This window comes from Rousettus aegyptiacus, unplaced genomic scaffold (genome assembly GCF_014176215.1).
Source record: "Rousettus aegyptiacus isolate mRouAeg1 unplaced genomic scaffold, mRouAeg1.p scaffold_m13_p_9, whole genome shotgun sequence".
NCBI classification, from domain to species: domain Eukaryota; kingdom Metazoa; phylum Chordata; class Mammalia; order Chiroptera; family Pteropodidae; genus Rousettus; species Rousettus aegyptiacus.
Genome location: NW_023416312.1, coordinates 99,056,711 through 99,072,908, shown reverse-complemented (window position 1 = coordinate 99,072,908; position 16,198 = coordinate 99,056,711). Strand labels below are relative to the sequence as shown.

Genomic DNA, 16,198 nt, shown 5'->3' with positions numbered 1-16,198 from the left:
AAAACCTTGGGTTTTGGAGGGCAGAATATATATTTATTGAAAAAAAATTCTGTGTATAAGTGGACCTATGCCGCTCAAACCCATGCTGTTCAAAGGTCAACTGTATATAGATATAACCTATATATCTATGTCTCTCTATATATCTCCTACTGATTCTGTGTCTCTGGAGAACACTAAAATATTCCTAAATATGTAATTCAGTGTTTGAGCAAAATTATTCTCAGTGGTCTACTTCTCTCTGTCTTGTCTGTCACCAACCTGTCCAATCCCATCACCGTCTCTTGCCTGGATGACTGCAATAGCCTCCTACCTTATCTCTCTGATCCTGTCACGACCCCTCCAGTTCATTCTTCATATAGTAGGTAGAGAGATTGTTTTCAATAAAACAGGTCGTGTAGTATTGCTTTTTAAAGCACTCCTTAGTGTCTCCCCATTATGAGTAGAATAAAGTCTATAGCTCTGGGTGTGGCCTAGGGGGTTCTGCATTGGCTTTTCTCTATCTTTCCAATCTCGTCTTACACAAGTCTTCCCACTTATGTTACTCTGGCTTCTTCTGTTTCCTTAAAAACACGATGGCTTTGCTGGACTCTAGGCCTCTTCACATGCTGTTCCTCTGCCTGGTTTAATTGTCTTCCATGCTCTTTGCCTAATCGATCTCTTCTCATCTTTCAAGTTGTAAGTCTGGCATGGTTTCCTCAGAGGGGCTTTCTTTGTCAACCCCCACCCCCAAGCACAGGTCATGAATACTCTCCACTGTCTTGCTGTCCCTTCGTTCCACGCAGTCTCAAGCCAACTGCTATAAAGGTGTGGCAGTGGAGAAATGGTAGAAGAGGGTTTCTACCTTCCCAATCCACACCCCTGAAGCCTAATCTCTGCCCCTCATCTGAATCCCTGTGTGTGCTCCAGCAAGAACTAGGAAAGACTGGGGTACAGCCCTCTCTTCTCACCATCACCCCTCTAAGTCCCTGCCCCTGACTTTCCTTCACCCTCTGCGAGCAATCCATTTAACCTTGTCCTTGGAACCTATGGACTTATGGTACAATAGGCCAATAAGAAAGGGAGGCTAAGTTCCTTGGATGATACCCCAAGTGGAACTTTGGGAGCCTGAGGCCTCCCTCATGCATCACCTTCCTTGTATGAGCTAGCTTGTGACCCTAAGTCGCCGCCTAAAATGCTTGTTTCTGGCAAAAAGAACCTAAAGTTCTAAACCCATTTGCGTGCTGGAGTCTGCTTGAGGAATCTTCATTTGACTCCTAGCATTCCCAGAAGGTCGCCATCACTCAACAAGCCAGCCTGGGATAACAATGGAACCCAAGGCTTCTGGCCGTCATTCCTGGTGTTTAGCCTCTACATTCGATCCTCGAAGGAAGCCTCGATTTTCATTGCTATTGTCTCCTCAGTGCCATGGTATTTTTCCTATTAAAGAGTGGATTATTTTCATGACTGAGGATTGCCACAATTTATGCCAGCAACTTCCCATGGCCATATCTCGATCCACATGAACAGCTGGGAGTGTTTGGAGCTAAGATCACACTTTGTCCAAGGGGGAGGCTAGGGCATCATTACTCTTGAACAATCTCTCTTGCCACCCTCAGAGTTCAGGAAACTGTGCCAGGGCAAAGCCTGAATGTCATATCCCACCTACATAGGGCACAGGAAAAACACTCCCTCTGACTCCTCTCCCAGTTCTGAAACAAAACAGGGCATCCTTCTAGCAAGGGACTCCTCTGTTAGTAACCGGGGATCAGGTGACAGGGAAGTTGCTAACGTGATTTGTGACAGATCTTACTAACCTCATCCCAGGGGGATGGGTTGAGAGATCATCTTACACACATGGGCACAAACTTCAGGACCCAGGACATCTCTGCTTCCTGTTTCCAAACTGGTTTGGGCTGTTTCCTTATCTACAGTATGACTTTGGAGAAAAACGAACTTGGCCCACAACCACCCATGCCCCACGGAAGTCTGGGGATCCAAATGAGATGAGGACAGGATGCAAGTGAATGCCATTTGCTCTTTATTATTATTATCTTCTTGTACAGAAAGAGACGAAATTTAACAACTAAACTCAACAATTACAGAGGGAGAGAGAGAGAGAGTTCAGAAGCAAGTTTGTTTGTTGCCCCCAGGTTCAAATGAAATCCTGACATATTACCGAATGCAGATTTCCCAGCTGACATGGGCCAACACATGAATATGAACACAGTTTAAAGTGGTACCAAAAATTAATCCATTTCACAGTAATCATGTCTATAAGCTCAGTTGCACGTATCAGGGTTTCCACTGTCACAAATTCACGATCACGGAGTGAAATAGCAGGTGTGTTCGGGCCTGGGAAAGTGGCATCCATAAGGGGAGACAGATTTCGCGGCAAAAGCAGCTGTGGGATTTGTCCCAATCTTGAATATCTGTGTTAATGCTCAGGCTGGGGGCGGGAGAAGGGCAAGCAGTGTTCAACAAGCAGATACCTCAGCACAGTGGGACAACTGTTGAGGCATTGAGCCCGAGGGAGTGTACTGTTTACATATCTTTGTCAGAGAAATTCTTGCTGGAGAGGGACTCACCGCCCACAGCCTGTGAAAAGAAACATTCCCTACGTTTGAATATTAGGGGGCAAAATGAGAGGAGCGGCCAGTCTGATAGCTAGACAACTGCTTTACAGATTATTTAGCAAGATACACAGTTATATTACTTTAAATTGCAGTCTAGATCACGAACTGTTATTCCTAGGGTAAATAAAGGAGTAGAATGAAGAGCTACAATACCCGACATTCCCACGATAGAGAGAGAACAAGCAATTGTTCGGTACAGAAAGAGTCTTACATATGAGAATTGCTAAGCCGCAAAGCCGAAGGCATGGTGCAGGGATCCTTAATACCTTGCGCCTTTTGTTTGAAAAAGGTACCCATTTTATACGCGATCTCTCTTACACATAAGACCCTGAAAATCAACTAAAGGGAAGAATATTTTAAATATTTCTACAGCAGCAAGAATTGCGGATATCATGAATTATCTGAAGTTGTGATTTTTTTCTAAACTCTGAATTAGTGGGCTTCAAGTTAATGGGCTTTTGCCGTAGTTGTAGGCAGTCTGATTATAGTACTTTTAAATTAGCTAATTATACTAATTACTAGGAGGAGAGTTCAGTGGGGAGGATGTGCTCATTTCTGAATCATCGCAATCCTGAAATGGATCTTCGTTACTTGTCAAGCAAAAAAAAGCACCCTACACCAGCAGCTCTGTTGGCCAGCTCTCCATCTCAGCCTTGAACGTGAGCACACACGAGACGTAGCACACGCACACACTCCTAGAAAGACAGAGTGCAGGTAAGAGCGTCTCTCTTGGCGATCTCTCTCTCTCTCTCTCTCTCTCTGGGACAAAAGAACAATCTAGAGGCAGTGTTGTTTTTTCTCTTCTTCTTGTGGGATGCCATTTGGTTGTCAAAAAATCAAACACCAGCCAGAGAGGAACCATCTGGCTCCAAGTCCTTAACAGACATTTTCCTGTTCTGAATTCCTCATATTCAAAAGAAAAAGACAACATCCAACAAATCAGGCAGGTTCCTGTTTTCCAAAGCACCCTAAGGAATTCACACTAATGGCAGTGGGATTGGCAAGTAGAAGAGGAGGCCCCTGGGCTCCATCGGACAGCTTGGTGGCGTGTTTCCATTCCATCGGCCAGGACACAATGCTGGTACCAGGCATGCTGGACACCTGTGAGCTCCGCTCTTTCTCTTGTGCTTTCATTTTGAAAACCCCAGGCAATGGGGAGCGGGGTAGGGGAGGGACAAGATTGTGATTCTTGTCTTACACATTCTTAAAAAGATTTTGGTTGAAAACAAATGACAGCTATATTTCAAGGAATTTGTTAAAGCCTTTTTTTAAAAAAAAAAATGAAAACTATCTCGATAAGTAGCTCTGCCATTCCCAAAGTCAATAGTCACACATCTTTCCACCAAAAACTTAATAATAATAAAAAAATTAAAAAGCTCGGGAGCACTTGAATTTCCTTCAGCTGCTGGCACCCACCGAAGCTGGGGCCGAGGGCGTCACACTAAAAGGGCGTGTGAGTGGGGTCCCAGCGAGCAGAGGCCCACAGAATGGAGCTGCTTCGTCTTCTTCCAAAGCCTTTTGTGAAGAGGGGGCAGGGGGTGGCAGCTTTGGAGGGGCTCCACCAGCGAATCTTGCCTTTCCTTTCTCAGGGTCCTGCCATCAGGCTGCCAGACCCCAGGAGGGGACAGTCCCCCCCCCCTTCAGACCGGAACCCTCCTGGTACAAATATAGCCACACACCGGCTATTGTTTCAGATAAGCATGTGAGAAAAGGCAACGTGCACATGTGTACACACACACACAGGCACAAGTCCAAAAACAACAAAAATGTGACTACTGCAGCGTTAGCATTGTATCAAATCAATGTCCATACAAAGAGTTTGAAAGATATGTACAGGGCATTCATAAAAGCCAAATGTGCACCGCGAGGAGTAATGACCATTGTGAACTGTACAGTCTTTTTCTAGAATATACTGCAAAAAAACGTCCCAGAGACCACGGTGGCAACCCCACCCAGGAAAATGCTGCGGAGCACCTGAACCAGAGAGCGTAGGGCCTTAAGGGACTGCCTGAGTGAGCACTCCCCGCAGGCCCCTGCTCTGCACTTGAAGGACGTGTGCCACTCTCCACCAGGCCAGGTTCCTGCCTTCAGCAATCTCCCATCTCCGCACAGCTGCAAATTGCCTGGCAGCTGGGCAGGAAGGGCTTGACAGATGCCAAAGGGAGCAGGGATTCTTCGGCTCTGGTCAGTGGGGCCCATGCCTGGCTCACAGGCACCTGCCCGAGGAAATGCTGGGAGAGCAGGGGCCGGCCCCAGAGCTTCATGCTGCTCCAGGTCTTCCAACATGGCCACATAGTATTAACCGCAGCCTCCATCATGGAAAAAGCAAGGGCTTTCCAGACCAAAAATGCCTTTGAGGAGAACGGTGGGGGTGCAGTGCTAGAGGCCCAGAGGGAGGAAGAGAGGGAAGAAAGGTGGAATGCCACCTGGTCAGCACCTCTGGCATCAGGGAGCTCTCGGGGGAGGAGGGACGGGGCAGAAAGAGTCAACTGGCAGGAGACTGACACCCAAGAAGGCCTCCGTTGAGACTGGTCTCTTATAACCTACGCATTTCTGGAATAATCTTCCTAAGGGAAAACCACACTGCACAGGCATTAGCTCAGTCAGCCTGTAAATAGGCCTGTGAGGTAGGGGGAAGGATGGAAAACCCCAGCCACAGGGTCGAGCTGTCTAAGCTGCTGGCCTCCCCGGGATCAGAACACAAGCCTCTTGACTTGAAGCAAATCTCAGGGCAAGTTCTCAGGACTGGAGGGGCCTCCAGGAGTCATCTGTGGCCTCAAGGCAGGGCTGTATCCAAACAACAAGGCCCGGTGCCTGCCTTGGAGAGCTGTTTAGACAGAAAGAAGCTTGTCTTCTCAGTGGGTTTTGAACTGCTGTGGTTGCCAAGAGACCCTGGCTGTGCACTCTTTCGGGCCCCACAAAAATTTGCTACATTTTTTTAAAGCACCACAGAGGAAAATGGTTTGGCTCCGAGGCCAGGAGGATGGAGATGGAGGGGTGGGGAAGGTAGTGTCAACAGCGTCTTTTGTGTGGTCACCGACAGTTAAAAGACTGCCCCACGGCTGTCCGAAGCCTCACTGCAATTGAAAGGTGGACAGCTTCTGGGCCACAGAAAGGGGTTACTAAAAGTGGACCAGCACCTGGCAGTGACGGGGCAAATCCTAGATAAACCTTCTACCGCAGGCCATGGGCTTCCCCATCTCCCTCGCAAAGAAATTTTGAAAAGGGGACATTTTAGGACCTTCTTTCCAGGTGGGCACCATCGTTAAGGAAAAATCAGCAATCTGGAGTTCAAGTTCAAATCAATGCACCTACTCAGGAAAAGAGAAGTATCCTAAAAGTTCAAAGCCAGACAGCACAGCGCTGAAGAGGCCAACTTCATGGGTTTAATATTGCTATAAGCCAATCAACGTCATGAGGAGAAAACCAGCTCTCTGCCCCAGCCTGTACCTCAACCATTAAGAGGCCACGGGTTCCGCAGGCAGGGTCGGCCAGCCGTATTGGTTTTCCCGGGGCTATGATTGGGCTCATGCCAGTGAGTAGCAGTTTGAGCACAGCCAGTACATATATCTGGAGAGCCAAGACCTGGGGGCGGCCAAACACACCAGAACTAGAGCTACTCCCCAGGATGGCAAAGGTCACACAGGCCCCTTGCTCAATCTGGAGGAGGCAGCTCTGCCGGCCAGGCCCCTGCCCTCCATCCTTCACACACCCATCCTCCTTCCAGGTTGCTCTAGACATTCCTTACAACCTGGTCAAGAGGGTGGAGGTGGGTGTTGGGGGAGGGACGTGTCATGGATCTGTGCGACTGATTTCCCTCGGCCCCCTGTGAATGAATCATGCTTTGTTTTATGGTGTTCGTTATTTACTTGTTTGTTATTATTCTTTTTGTTTTTGTTCAGTCCTTGTCCCTGTCTTCAAAATGTAAGCCAGGACATAAAGCACAGGACTGTCGAGGGGAAAGGAAGAATGCCAAAGGGCTGGTTTCTCTCCCTCACCTCTGTGGTCTACGCTTCCAGACACAGACAGATCCCCAGCCAGCTGCGTGGCCCCGGGGCCTGAGCCTATGGACCTTCTGGCCACAGTCAACTTCATGGGGTGATTCCTTTGGCATAAGAGAAGCCAGTCCCTGAAAGGAGGACAGAATGGCGGGGTTTGGGGGCTTCTGGAAGAGTTGGGCTCTCTAGCCTGTGGCTCTCCCCAGGGGCATGCATGTTCCCTACCCGCCCTCCACCTGTCTCTGACGACTGACTTCCAACAAATCCACAGTTAGGAAATTATTTGGCAACAAGGAGGCTAAGGCTGTTTTGTGGTGGCACAGTCTTTAAAAAGTTAAAAAGAAAACAGGAGACCCCAGAAAGAGCCTTTCACACCAGACAGGACACAAGTCCTACTACTTGTCTGAGCCAGAGTTGGCAGCCACTATCTCCTCATACTTCGGGGGTGGGTCACTGTAAGTGACACTCGCCTCCTCACTGCTGCTCTCCTGGGGCGCAGTCACCTCCTCGTAGGATGGGGGAGGGGTGGCACTGGACAGTCTGGAAAGAGAGAGCTCAGGAAGGTAGAGAGTGCTCTCGAGGCGGACTGTGGTTCTGCCCCCCCGACTGGGCCCCAGCACCACCTGCTGGTTGCTCCCTGCCTCCCGGTGACCGGAGGACTCCCCCTGGCTATGCACAGTGCCCCGGTATACCATGACCCGGGGCAGGCTGTGCCCAGCGCGACTGGCTAGGTACCGGTTCTGAGCATATGAGGGGTGATGACGGGTGGCTTTCTGTAGCTGGCACCTCCAGATGATGAACAAGGCAATGACGATCAGCAACGCCACCCCCAGAAGAGGCACCACCACGTACATGGCATCTGAGCTCTGTGCGGGGTCTCGAACTGAGTAGACTGCATTCGGGTACCCCTTCCAGAACTCCATCTGCCAAAGAAGGAAGGCCACTTACACTTAAACACAAGTGCTCATATCCCAGGTGGACCCCAGACACCTTCTGCAAGGCTGCACCCCAACCCACCGCATCTGGCCTCTGAGAGCTATCAGAGAGGCTATGGATTGCATCAAGGACAAAGGACAATGCTCCCAAGTGAGGAGGAGGACCCCGGAGTGAGGCGGATGGAACTCTAAGGACATGTTGTCTGTTCTTCTACAGCCTCGATGGCCCTGCCTCAGACTGGGTTGGCTTTCTTTCCTTGCTCCTGATTAACCTGAGGCACCTGGGCTTGCTCTCGTTATTCCCGAGGCTAACTGAGCTCCCCTAGCTCAGTCCCCACGTGGTACATACCGTCTTCTCTTTGTCCTCAAACACCTCCTTGACCTCCTCGTAGCTGCAGATCTCCTCCATGCACTCCCGCTCAATGGTACCCTGGCGAAGCTCTTCCAGGAACTCATTGGCACGAGGGAATCTTTTCAGGACCGAATGGGCATTCTTGGCCTCCAGAAACACTGAGGAGAGAGCTGCACTGAGGCCTGGAATGGGGGGGGGGTGCCCAGGGGCCCCTTCGAACCAGACTTGGCCCAGGCACAATGATGGAAGGAAGCGAGACAAAGCCAGCGGGGTAGCCACCACCCTAGACACGGCTAGCCCATTGCTACAGGAATGGAAGGACTGACTTTCTGTGATTCCATGATATATCTGCCTAGAATACCGTGGACCCAATAAAAGTCAGGCCTCTGGGGCTATGGAGGAAAATGAGGAGTGTATTTTGCATACGAACGATGGACATGAAGCATTTTGAGTACTTAATTATCAGTAAAAAAATACCCCATACCTCCTGCCTCACCTCAAAATGAAACAGAGCCCTTATCATGCAAATGTATTCCTCTTTCAGGCTGAGGCTGGTGACCGATACCACATAACCTCATAAGACTCTATCGGGGTGCATCCCTATACCTGTGCTGTCAGATCGTCTGGCATCAATTAGCCTTGCCCAAGATAGTCTAGTATAAACCCAAGCAGGGGAAGACTGGATGCACATTGTCGGGAGCCATTAAGAGACACAGAAGAACTCTGGTAGCTGATAGCCATGCAGCAGCTGCTGAGACTCTTAAACAATGGTTCTAGGAAGCAAGATGTTAACTTAAACATTACTGACCCTGGTGGGGAGACCTGCATCATAAAGAAACCCTTTTAAGATAGTGGAATGTTTTACAGCCCAGAAAAGGATGTTCTACCCTGAGGGAAGGATATATAGGAACCTATGTAAATATCAGCATTCCTATGGTAATGTACACTGTGCTTTGCCATTGTACTCTGTGCTTTGCTATCGTACTCTGCTATTGTATCCAAAAACTTCCATAAAGGCTGTGCTAAATCATCTCGGGGCTGCAGCAGTCACTGTATGCCCCCTGAAGCGCTTTCCTGTCTTCTTCCTTTTTCTTAGGCTTCACCCCCCTCTTTCAGGTACTGATTGACTTTAGCCGGGGGGCTCCCGCAGCACATGACCTGAAAAATCCCCTGGGAAGGCGGCGACAGTCTACAAGGAGAATCTGCACCTTTGTAGACTAGGCATAGATGCCTCCTGCAAAAATGCCATTGAGAGGTAGCCATATCTCCTTATTCCAAAGGGAGAAATCCAGCCACGTTTGAGCTGACTGGCATAGTATAAGCCATGCAACCCTATAAGCCTGAGCTGAGATTTTAGAGGGTAAAATAAGAGGTGACATCTGCTCCCGGTATTACCCTAGAGATGAGACTTCCTGCTTTTCATGTCAACCATCCCCTCTCTGTGCCCGAGCAGGTAGGGCTTTGCTAGCAGGCAGGCACCCTTCCCCAGACCTCATGGCATGTCATATTAGTTTCTTCCACAGTGGCCTCAGTAGGTGCACATCTCCAACTGGGCATGCGTTCCAGAAGAAACCAATCAGACAAGAGCCATAGAGACACCCTGGGGAAAGGAAAGTTGGGGAAGGCTTGAAAGTTGGATATGCACCTCTCCCATGAGCTCTTAGGCATGGCCTTTCACCACTCGGCCTGGGCCCAGAAAAACACTTACCTGCCATGATGCTCCCTCAGATCCAGCGTCTCACTTGCCTGGCAAAGGAGAAAAGCAGAGTCACAGTGGGATCACACCCCGAAGCTTCCAGGTTACCCTCTTTGTCCTGGAATGTGACCCCCACCCCCACTGGCCTGGTCAAAGGTCAAAGTGGCACCTTACGAGGCACAGGCGCCTCCGTGCAGCCACTCACAGCTCTACTGATCCCTATTCTGCCCTGAGCTCTTCTCCAGAGCTCCCTGAGGCTCTGCAGGGCCCAAAACAAACCTTCTAGCTCTTATCCCCAAGAATATTATGACAGTCTGGAAGACCTAGACTTTTGAATTTTTCCTTCATAAAAGAAATATCCGACAGGCTGACATTCTTTCTTCCTTGCTTCCCTTAAAGAATCTGTACACTTGAGTTGGAAAGGACCTCAGAGGGATGGGGACTTAGGCAAGGTCCAGCAAGTCAACAGCGACAGAGACAGGATCTATTTGGGAAACTAATTTTGCTCACAATAGCAAGTTCCAGATACCTCTAATGACAAGGACAGTCCTTGAAAACAGGCAGCACACGTTTAAGAAGCAGCCACTGGCAAAGCTTAAAGTGGCAACGACGACCATCTCAAAAGTCACGGCCCAAACCCAGATGACCTGCTGCATTCGTCTCCACCAAACAGGGTGACAATGATCTCCCGAAACCGGTCATCTCCCCGCTCTATGATTAAAGAACACTGCCACAGAGAACCAAGACATTGATTGATGTCGTGAAAACCGAGACACTAACTCTACACAAGTGTTGCTTCTGCTGTGAGCTATTGTCCAAGCGCTTTGCTCCTGCTAAGGAATTCTCTAGCTGGTATGGAAACCCCGGCCACAGCACACTGCTCTCCCTAACACACACTCCCACTCAGACACATATTCCAGAGCACCCGCCAAGCTGTCCACATCTGGGAGCAATCACCCCGCTGTTCCCCTCCCCAGCAGAAGCTCTGGTTTTATGACTAACTGGATGCAGGACACGTGAACAGTGTAACCCATTGTGGTACCCTTTTTGCCTCGGCTGCCAGGAAGTTCGGCTTTAATATTAACCATCAAGCACAGGCGCCCTGAACACTCATATGTTAAGCACACACTATTCTTCCCTGCGACGTGGCATACATTTTTCTATTTGTTTTCAAGGCCTTAAGTATATTTGAAATATATCTTCTAATCCTCTTTGGCGAAGAGGTCAGATATAAATCCTAAATAAAAATTAAAAAAAAAAAAAAACAACAGTAAATCTAACACCCATCTGTGGAAACAGCAGCTCCAGGGGGCTTTTCTCTTTTGAACTCCACGACAATCCCCCTCCCCCAAAACTATCAACTTGTGAATCTGTCAACAGAGAGAACGGTTGACTCTCAATGTTTATGAAAGTGAATATGGAATATTATCTCTAAATTCTGCTTCCACGGTGGATCTCTGAGGTTTCCCTAGAGCCAACACCAGTCACGTGGGCAGGGTGTGGGTTGGCATGCCTAACAGCAAGGTTTTTGATTGAAGAAAAATGGAGCCCTTGTGTCAGGGTTTGAAGTAAAGGCTTTACTAATAAGTGAAGATAGAAAAATATGTTTCATTTCTTATCGAAGAGAACGCAACATTGTTTTCTTTTTAAATTTTATGTGGAAAAATTACATAACAGCTTACATATAACCAACCACCTCTTGTCCCAAACACACCTGACTTTTGTGCGTGCATACCCACGCATCTCATAGCATCGAATGCGTGCTATCCTGACACCTGCAAAAGTCATTAGTTCATTTTTTCAGCTTCAAACAAACTAGGAACTCCCCCCAAACAGCTCACAAGGCATGGCCCCACTACATTGACAATTCTACTCTGTAGCCAACGTCACTGCTGCCGCTGCCATGAGGCCTCCTCCCCCTCCTTCCCCCAAATGTAGCGCCTGCTTCTTCCCCTATAAATACACCATCCATAGGCTGTTACTATGGCAACACTGAGGCAGCATGAGGGTTCCACGACAGAGAATGCTGCAGCAGTCACGCATGTATATGTCCCTCATGCCCCTGGTGGATACTGTAAGGCTGACTGTAGGCCGGAGGAATTTTTAACCCACTCCCCACAGGAACACAGCTGAATCCTGAAGGCCTGGAAAGGAAGGAAGGCCACCACAAAGACCTTCCTTAACCCCACCCCGGGCTGGAGCTTCCGACTCGCAGCACTCCGGGACATGGCTCCTAAAGTCCCTCGCTGGGGACTGGCAGCCATCAGACCTGGTGTCCCAAGACATGGCCTCCAAACCGCCTCTTCAATTCCAAGCCTTTTTTATTTCCCTCTCTCAGAACTGATCTCTAAGAAAGCTCCTGTGCTCTCCAAATCTCATGACTCATCAACTCACCCAGTGACACGGAACTCCCCAATTGTGCTCCAACTCCAACTCTGGACCCTCCTTGTCCCCTTCCACTCATGCCAGCCCTGGAAAGTGCCTGTCCTCGTCTCCATCGCCCGCCACCAGAGCCCTGCCCACGAACTCCTGCTTCTGGCCCAGCAATACCCTTCTCCTGAGTCTGCTCAAGACCCTCAACGTCTTGGCCGGGTCGGCCCTCCAGATCCTCCCCCAACAGTGCCCCGCGCTCAGCTCGGTGGTCCTGGACACCGAGCCGTGCCCTCGGGGCTGGGGCGCCCGACCCAAATGGCCTCACCGTTCTCCGGGCCCAGGAGGCGGCCGCCCTGTTTGCGCAAGCAGCCCGCCACCTCGCTGCAGCGCCTCTTTCAGCAGGGCCCCTGTCCCCGCCCACCTGCTCCCCGTCGGCCAAGCCCCCGGCCCAACGCAGCCGTCTCCTCCTCCCTCCCACCCCGCCCCGCTGCCCCGCCGCCGCCCTGGGCGCCCCGGTGCCACCCCAGCTGGGGCCGAAGTGCTCCTGGAGCTCCCGCCCCTAGCAGCCGGGCGCCCAGGCCTCGCCCATTACCTTGGCACCCCCCTGCCCCGCTCTCCTCTGGGGACTCCGCCGCCGCCCGCCCCCCGACACCCCGCCGCGCCAGGTCTGGCCTCGCGCCCTGCGCCTGGCGCGCCACCCTCGAGCGCCACGACCACCGTGCGCCGATCGCCAGACCGCGATCGTCGCGCCGCACCCCGCGCCGGGCCGCCAGGCGGAGGAGAAGAGAAGGGGTGGGGGCGACGAGAGCGTGCCAAGGGGGGTAGGGAGGGAAGGCCGGCGAGCTGGGCCGGAGGGGCGGCGGCGCGCACCGAGGACCGCGCGCCCGCGCCCCACTCCGCCGGCGCCGCCCCTGCCCCCTCCCGTGCCGCCGGGGGGCGGGGCCTGGTCGGCGGGGCCGGGGCGCGCCGGGGACCCTTGGCGAAAGGCACGGGTCCCGTCGTGTCCCCGGGCGTAGGCCCTCGGAAGCCCAGTCGCTGCAGCGGGCTCGGGCGGCCGCACCCAAGGCCCGTGCGCCAAGCGTCCGCGCGCAGCCCAACCCCCACGACTGTCCCCTACCCCGGCTCACCTGTCATTCCAACCGGCCCGCCCCAGAATGCCAGCCGAGAAAAGAGGGGCGCGGGCAAGCAGCCTGGGTCCGCCTCGCCAGGGTTCCAGCGGGCCCGCAGAAGAAAGGCCGGGTCGAGGCCGCGTTCCACCAATGACTGGGTGACCTTGGCTTCGTCACTTACCTCCCCCCCCCACCCCCGCTAGCCCTGCCCCGGGACTGCGGGCCTCCCTCCTGTCAAATCTGGGAAATGGGGAGAATCCTGCCTCTCTCGCGGAGCTGCAGGGAAATAAAGAAAGAAATAGTCTTCGGAAACTCTTCAGATGCAGAAAGGCGAGGGGAAGGAATCTCCTGGTCCTGCAAGGGGAGCGCTGGCGGGGCACTCAGGAGGCAGCGCTGTGGGAGGTCCAGCATGACAGGAGAAGACGCTGGTAGCAGAGAGATGACACCAGTCTAGGGAGGACCACGGGACAAAGTGGACAGCTAACAGGGTAGGACAGTTCTAAGAGAACTCAGGGTCTCTTCTGCCAGAGCGTCCTAGGAGGGGCCGGGTGCACCTTGCTGGGGGTTCATGGCTTTTTTGCTGTTGCCGTTCTCTGCACCTTTGGAGCCCGGCCCAGCACTGGAGCCGAAGCCCCCAGCCTCCCAATTTGGTGCTTTGGGACAGATTCCAGGCAGAGAAACACCAACCTATCCTGCCACAGGGCGACAGGGAAAATAGTGAGGGAAGCCCTCCGGGGTGGGGGTAGGCCTTTTCCGGTCCAGCTCCCAGGACTGGCGAAAAGCAGCCTCAGCCAGGGCAGAGCTCCCCCCCCCCCCGCCCCTCGCTCCCAATGGTGCGTTCTCCTCCATCTCTGCTGCCAGTTCTGAATCCTCCCCTGGCTTGCTTGCTCTCACGTGGCCGCAGGAGCCACTTCCTCACCTGGGACAGACCCTGTGCACTCTCCCTCCATCCACTGAAGGCTGCAGGGCCACCACAAACCCTGGCCTGCGGGGTGGGCTTCCACAGAAAAAAATCAAGATCACCTGAGGATGAGAATGGGGCTCCTTTAGGGCCCAAAGGACTGTATGTGTTTTAGAGTCACCCTCGATTCAGGGGGAGGGCACCTGGCTCATGGTTGATGGGGAAAACCGTTTGGGGCTCTTCAGGAATTTCCTTCCTTGGTCTCCTAGTCCACTACCATATTCCCATCCCGATCTTAACAACCACCTTGTTCACAGGCGACTTCACACGGGTTTCAGTGTGAGGCAAGGGTCTATGGCTTTTGCCCTCCTCGTGGTACCCCGCCTAAGCTTCTGGCTCCAGCCCCGCCAGTGTGCGAGGTGCCTCTCAGCCCAGAATGCCTTTCCTCCCACGGTCAGCCTCTGTATTCATTCTTCCCCCATAGGCCAGATGACGCGTCTACTCTGAGGCCTTGCGGGATTCTCCGCCCCTATCTGTGTTGACTGTCCCCTTCTCAGCACTCCTTCCTCAGAACCATAAATGGGGGGCCACTGTGGATACCAAGGGTGGGAAGGATTCAGCTCATCTGCAGCGTGCCACCCGCTTCAATGCTTGACAACCTGATCAGCTCTATGATCTTCAGCGAATGATTTAACTTGTTCCCGTCTCGGTTTCCTCATCTATCAAATGAGGACGATAATAGCACCTGCCTCAAAAGGTGGTGAAGAGGGAAAATGGGACAATCATGTCGAGTGTGCCTGGTGCTTAGTATAGGCCTATTACAGGTCGGCTTCTTCCCCATGGGGAGCCTGAATCTAGGCTTCCTTCAGATCTTGGCTACTTCAGAGGGCTTTCCAATTCCCCTGGGATGATTTCAGGACCTCCCAGGAACTGTCTGGGGAATGCTGAAACCCTCCTTCCCCACCCCCGCCTGCTTTTAGATGTTGATCTGAACAGTTTCCCTCTGTACTAGGATGGGAAGGGCTTGGCCACTGGCTTCTCTGCCTTGAGATGTCTCTGGAAAATTCAGTGCACTTGATGGGCTTTATTTTTTTTCAACCGAATCATAATGACTTAAACTTCTCCCAGTTTACTGGCATAGTTCAGATCCTCATTATCTAAATCCTGGAGAGATGATCTGGTCTTCCTGTGAGCTTTCACTCCTTCCCCATCTCCATCACATCCCTCACTCACCTTCAACAAATGAATAGGGTGAGGGCACGATTCAGTCCGTAACACTTGATTAATTGGTTAATCAATATGAATCACAGAGATGAACTGAGGCTCTGACGGGGTAAGAATCAGTGTTTAAGCTCAGTGAGGACATAAGTGGGCGGGTAGCAACAGAGCTCAGAGACAGGTTCAGTTCTGGGGTAAATGAGGGTTGGGTAGAGTGAGGTACCACCAGTGAATGAGGCTGGGAGAAGATACTTGTTGCGGTCAAAGGGTGAGGCACAGAGATGAGGTTAGGGAGAGGCCATGTGGAAGAAGATAAAGAAAATCGGTACATTGAGGGATGAGGAAAGCAGGACTAGTCAAGGCTTGCGGAGGGGAGGATGGAAAGAGTCAGAAGACTGGAAGGGTGGTTGAGATCCTAAGATAGGATCACCGATGCTGAGAACATCACTGGTACTCAGCGTCACCTACATACGTTGCAGGGCCAGGTACAAAGTAAAAATGCAGGTCCGTTGTTCACAAATTATTAAGAATTTCAAGATGGCAATGGCAGAGCTTTAAACCAAGCTTAGGGACACTTTCTAAGTGCTGGACCCTGTCCAACTCCATAGGTCCAACACCCATGAGATCTGGATCAGAAATGGAGACAGGTTAGCTGTTCGAACAAGGTTAAGGTGGAAGGTCTGTCTTTATCACACTGTATTAGGAATTTTTATTAAAATATGATCTTTCTCTTGTCGTCTTTTTACATTATTAGCAACTGTACTGTACACACTTCTGGAGTTGGGTCCCTCCACGATCCTTAGTGCCCTCCATATGTGATTTTGATAAGTGCCAAGGTGTGTTTATTGAGATTGCCAATGCAGTAAGGGAAGGATGCATGATGGATGTGGAGATTGGGGAAAAGGAGTGAAAGCTCACAGAAAGACCAGAACGTCTCTCCAGGATTTAGATAATGACGATCTGAACTGTGCCAGTAGCCTCAGAATGTGACGGGGTCGCCGTAT

The 16,198-nt window shown here is 51.5% G+C and overlaps 1 protein-coding gene across 5 annotated transcripts; it reads right to left on the bottom strand.

The window, feature by feature from the left end:
- Positions 1–2,000: 2,000 nt before the first annotated feature.
- PRRG3 (proline rich and Gla domain 3) lies at positions 2,001–13,185 on the bottom strand. Of its 5 annotated transcripts, none has more exons than XM_016164587.2 (4): positions 13,094–13,185; positions 9,606–9,643; positions 7,895–8,055; positions 2,001–7,533 (listed from the first exon to the last, which is right to left on the bottom strand). In XM_016164587.2, exons 2-4 carry the CDS (start codon positions 9,610–9,612, stop codon positions 7,006–7,008), a joined length of 696 nt encoding a protein of 231 aa, XP_016020073.1. In that variant the 5' UTR covers positions 9,613–9,643; positions 13,094–13,185; the 3' UTR covers positions 2,001–7,005. The 5 variants fall into 5 exon arrangements, with proteins under 5 accessions (XP_016020073.1, XP_016020074.1, XP_016020071.1 ...); XM_016164588.2 differs by lacking the exon at positions 13,094–13,185 and adding an exon at positions 12,559–12,636; XM_016164585.2 differs by lacking the exon at positions 13,094–13,185 and adding an exon at positions 12,292–12,361.
- Positions 13,186–16,198: the final 3,013 nt, after the last annotated feature.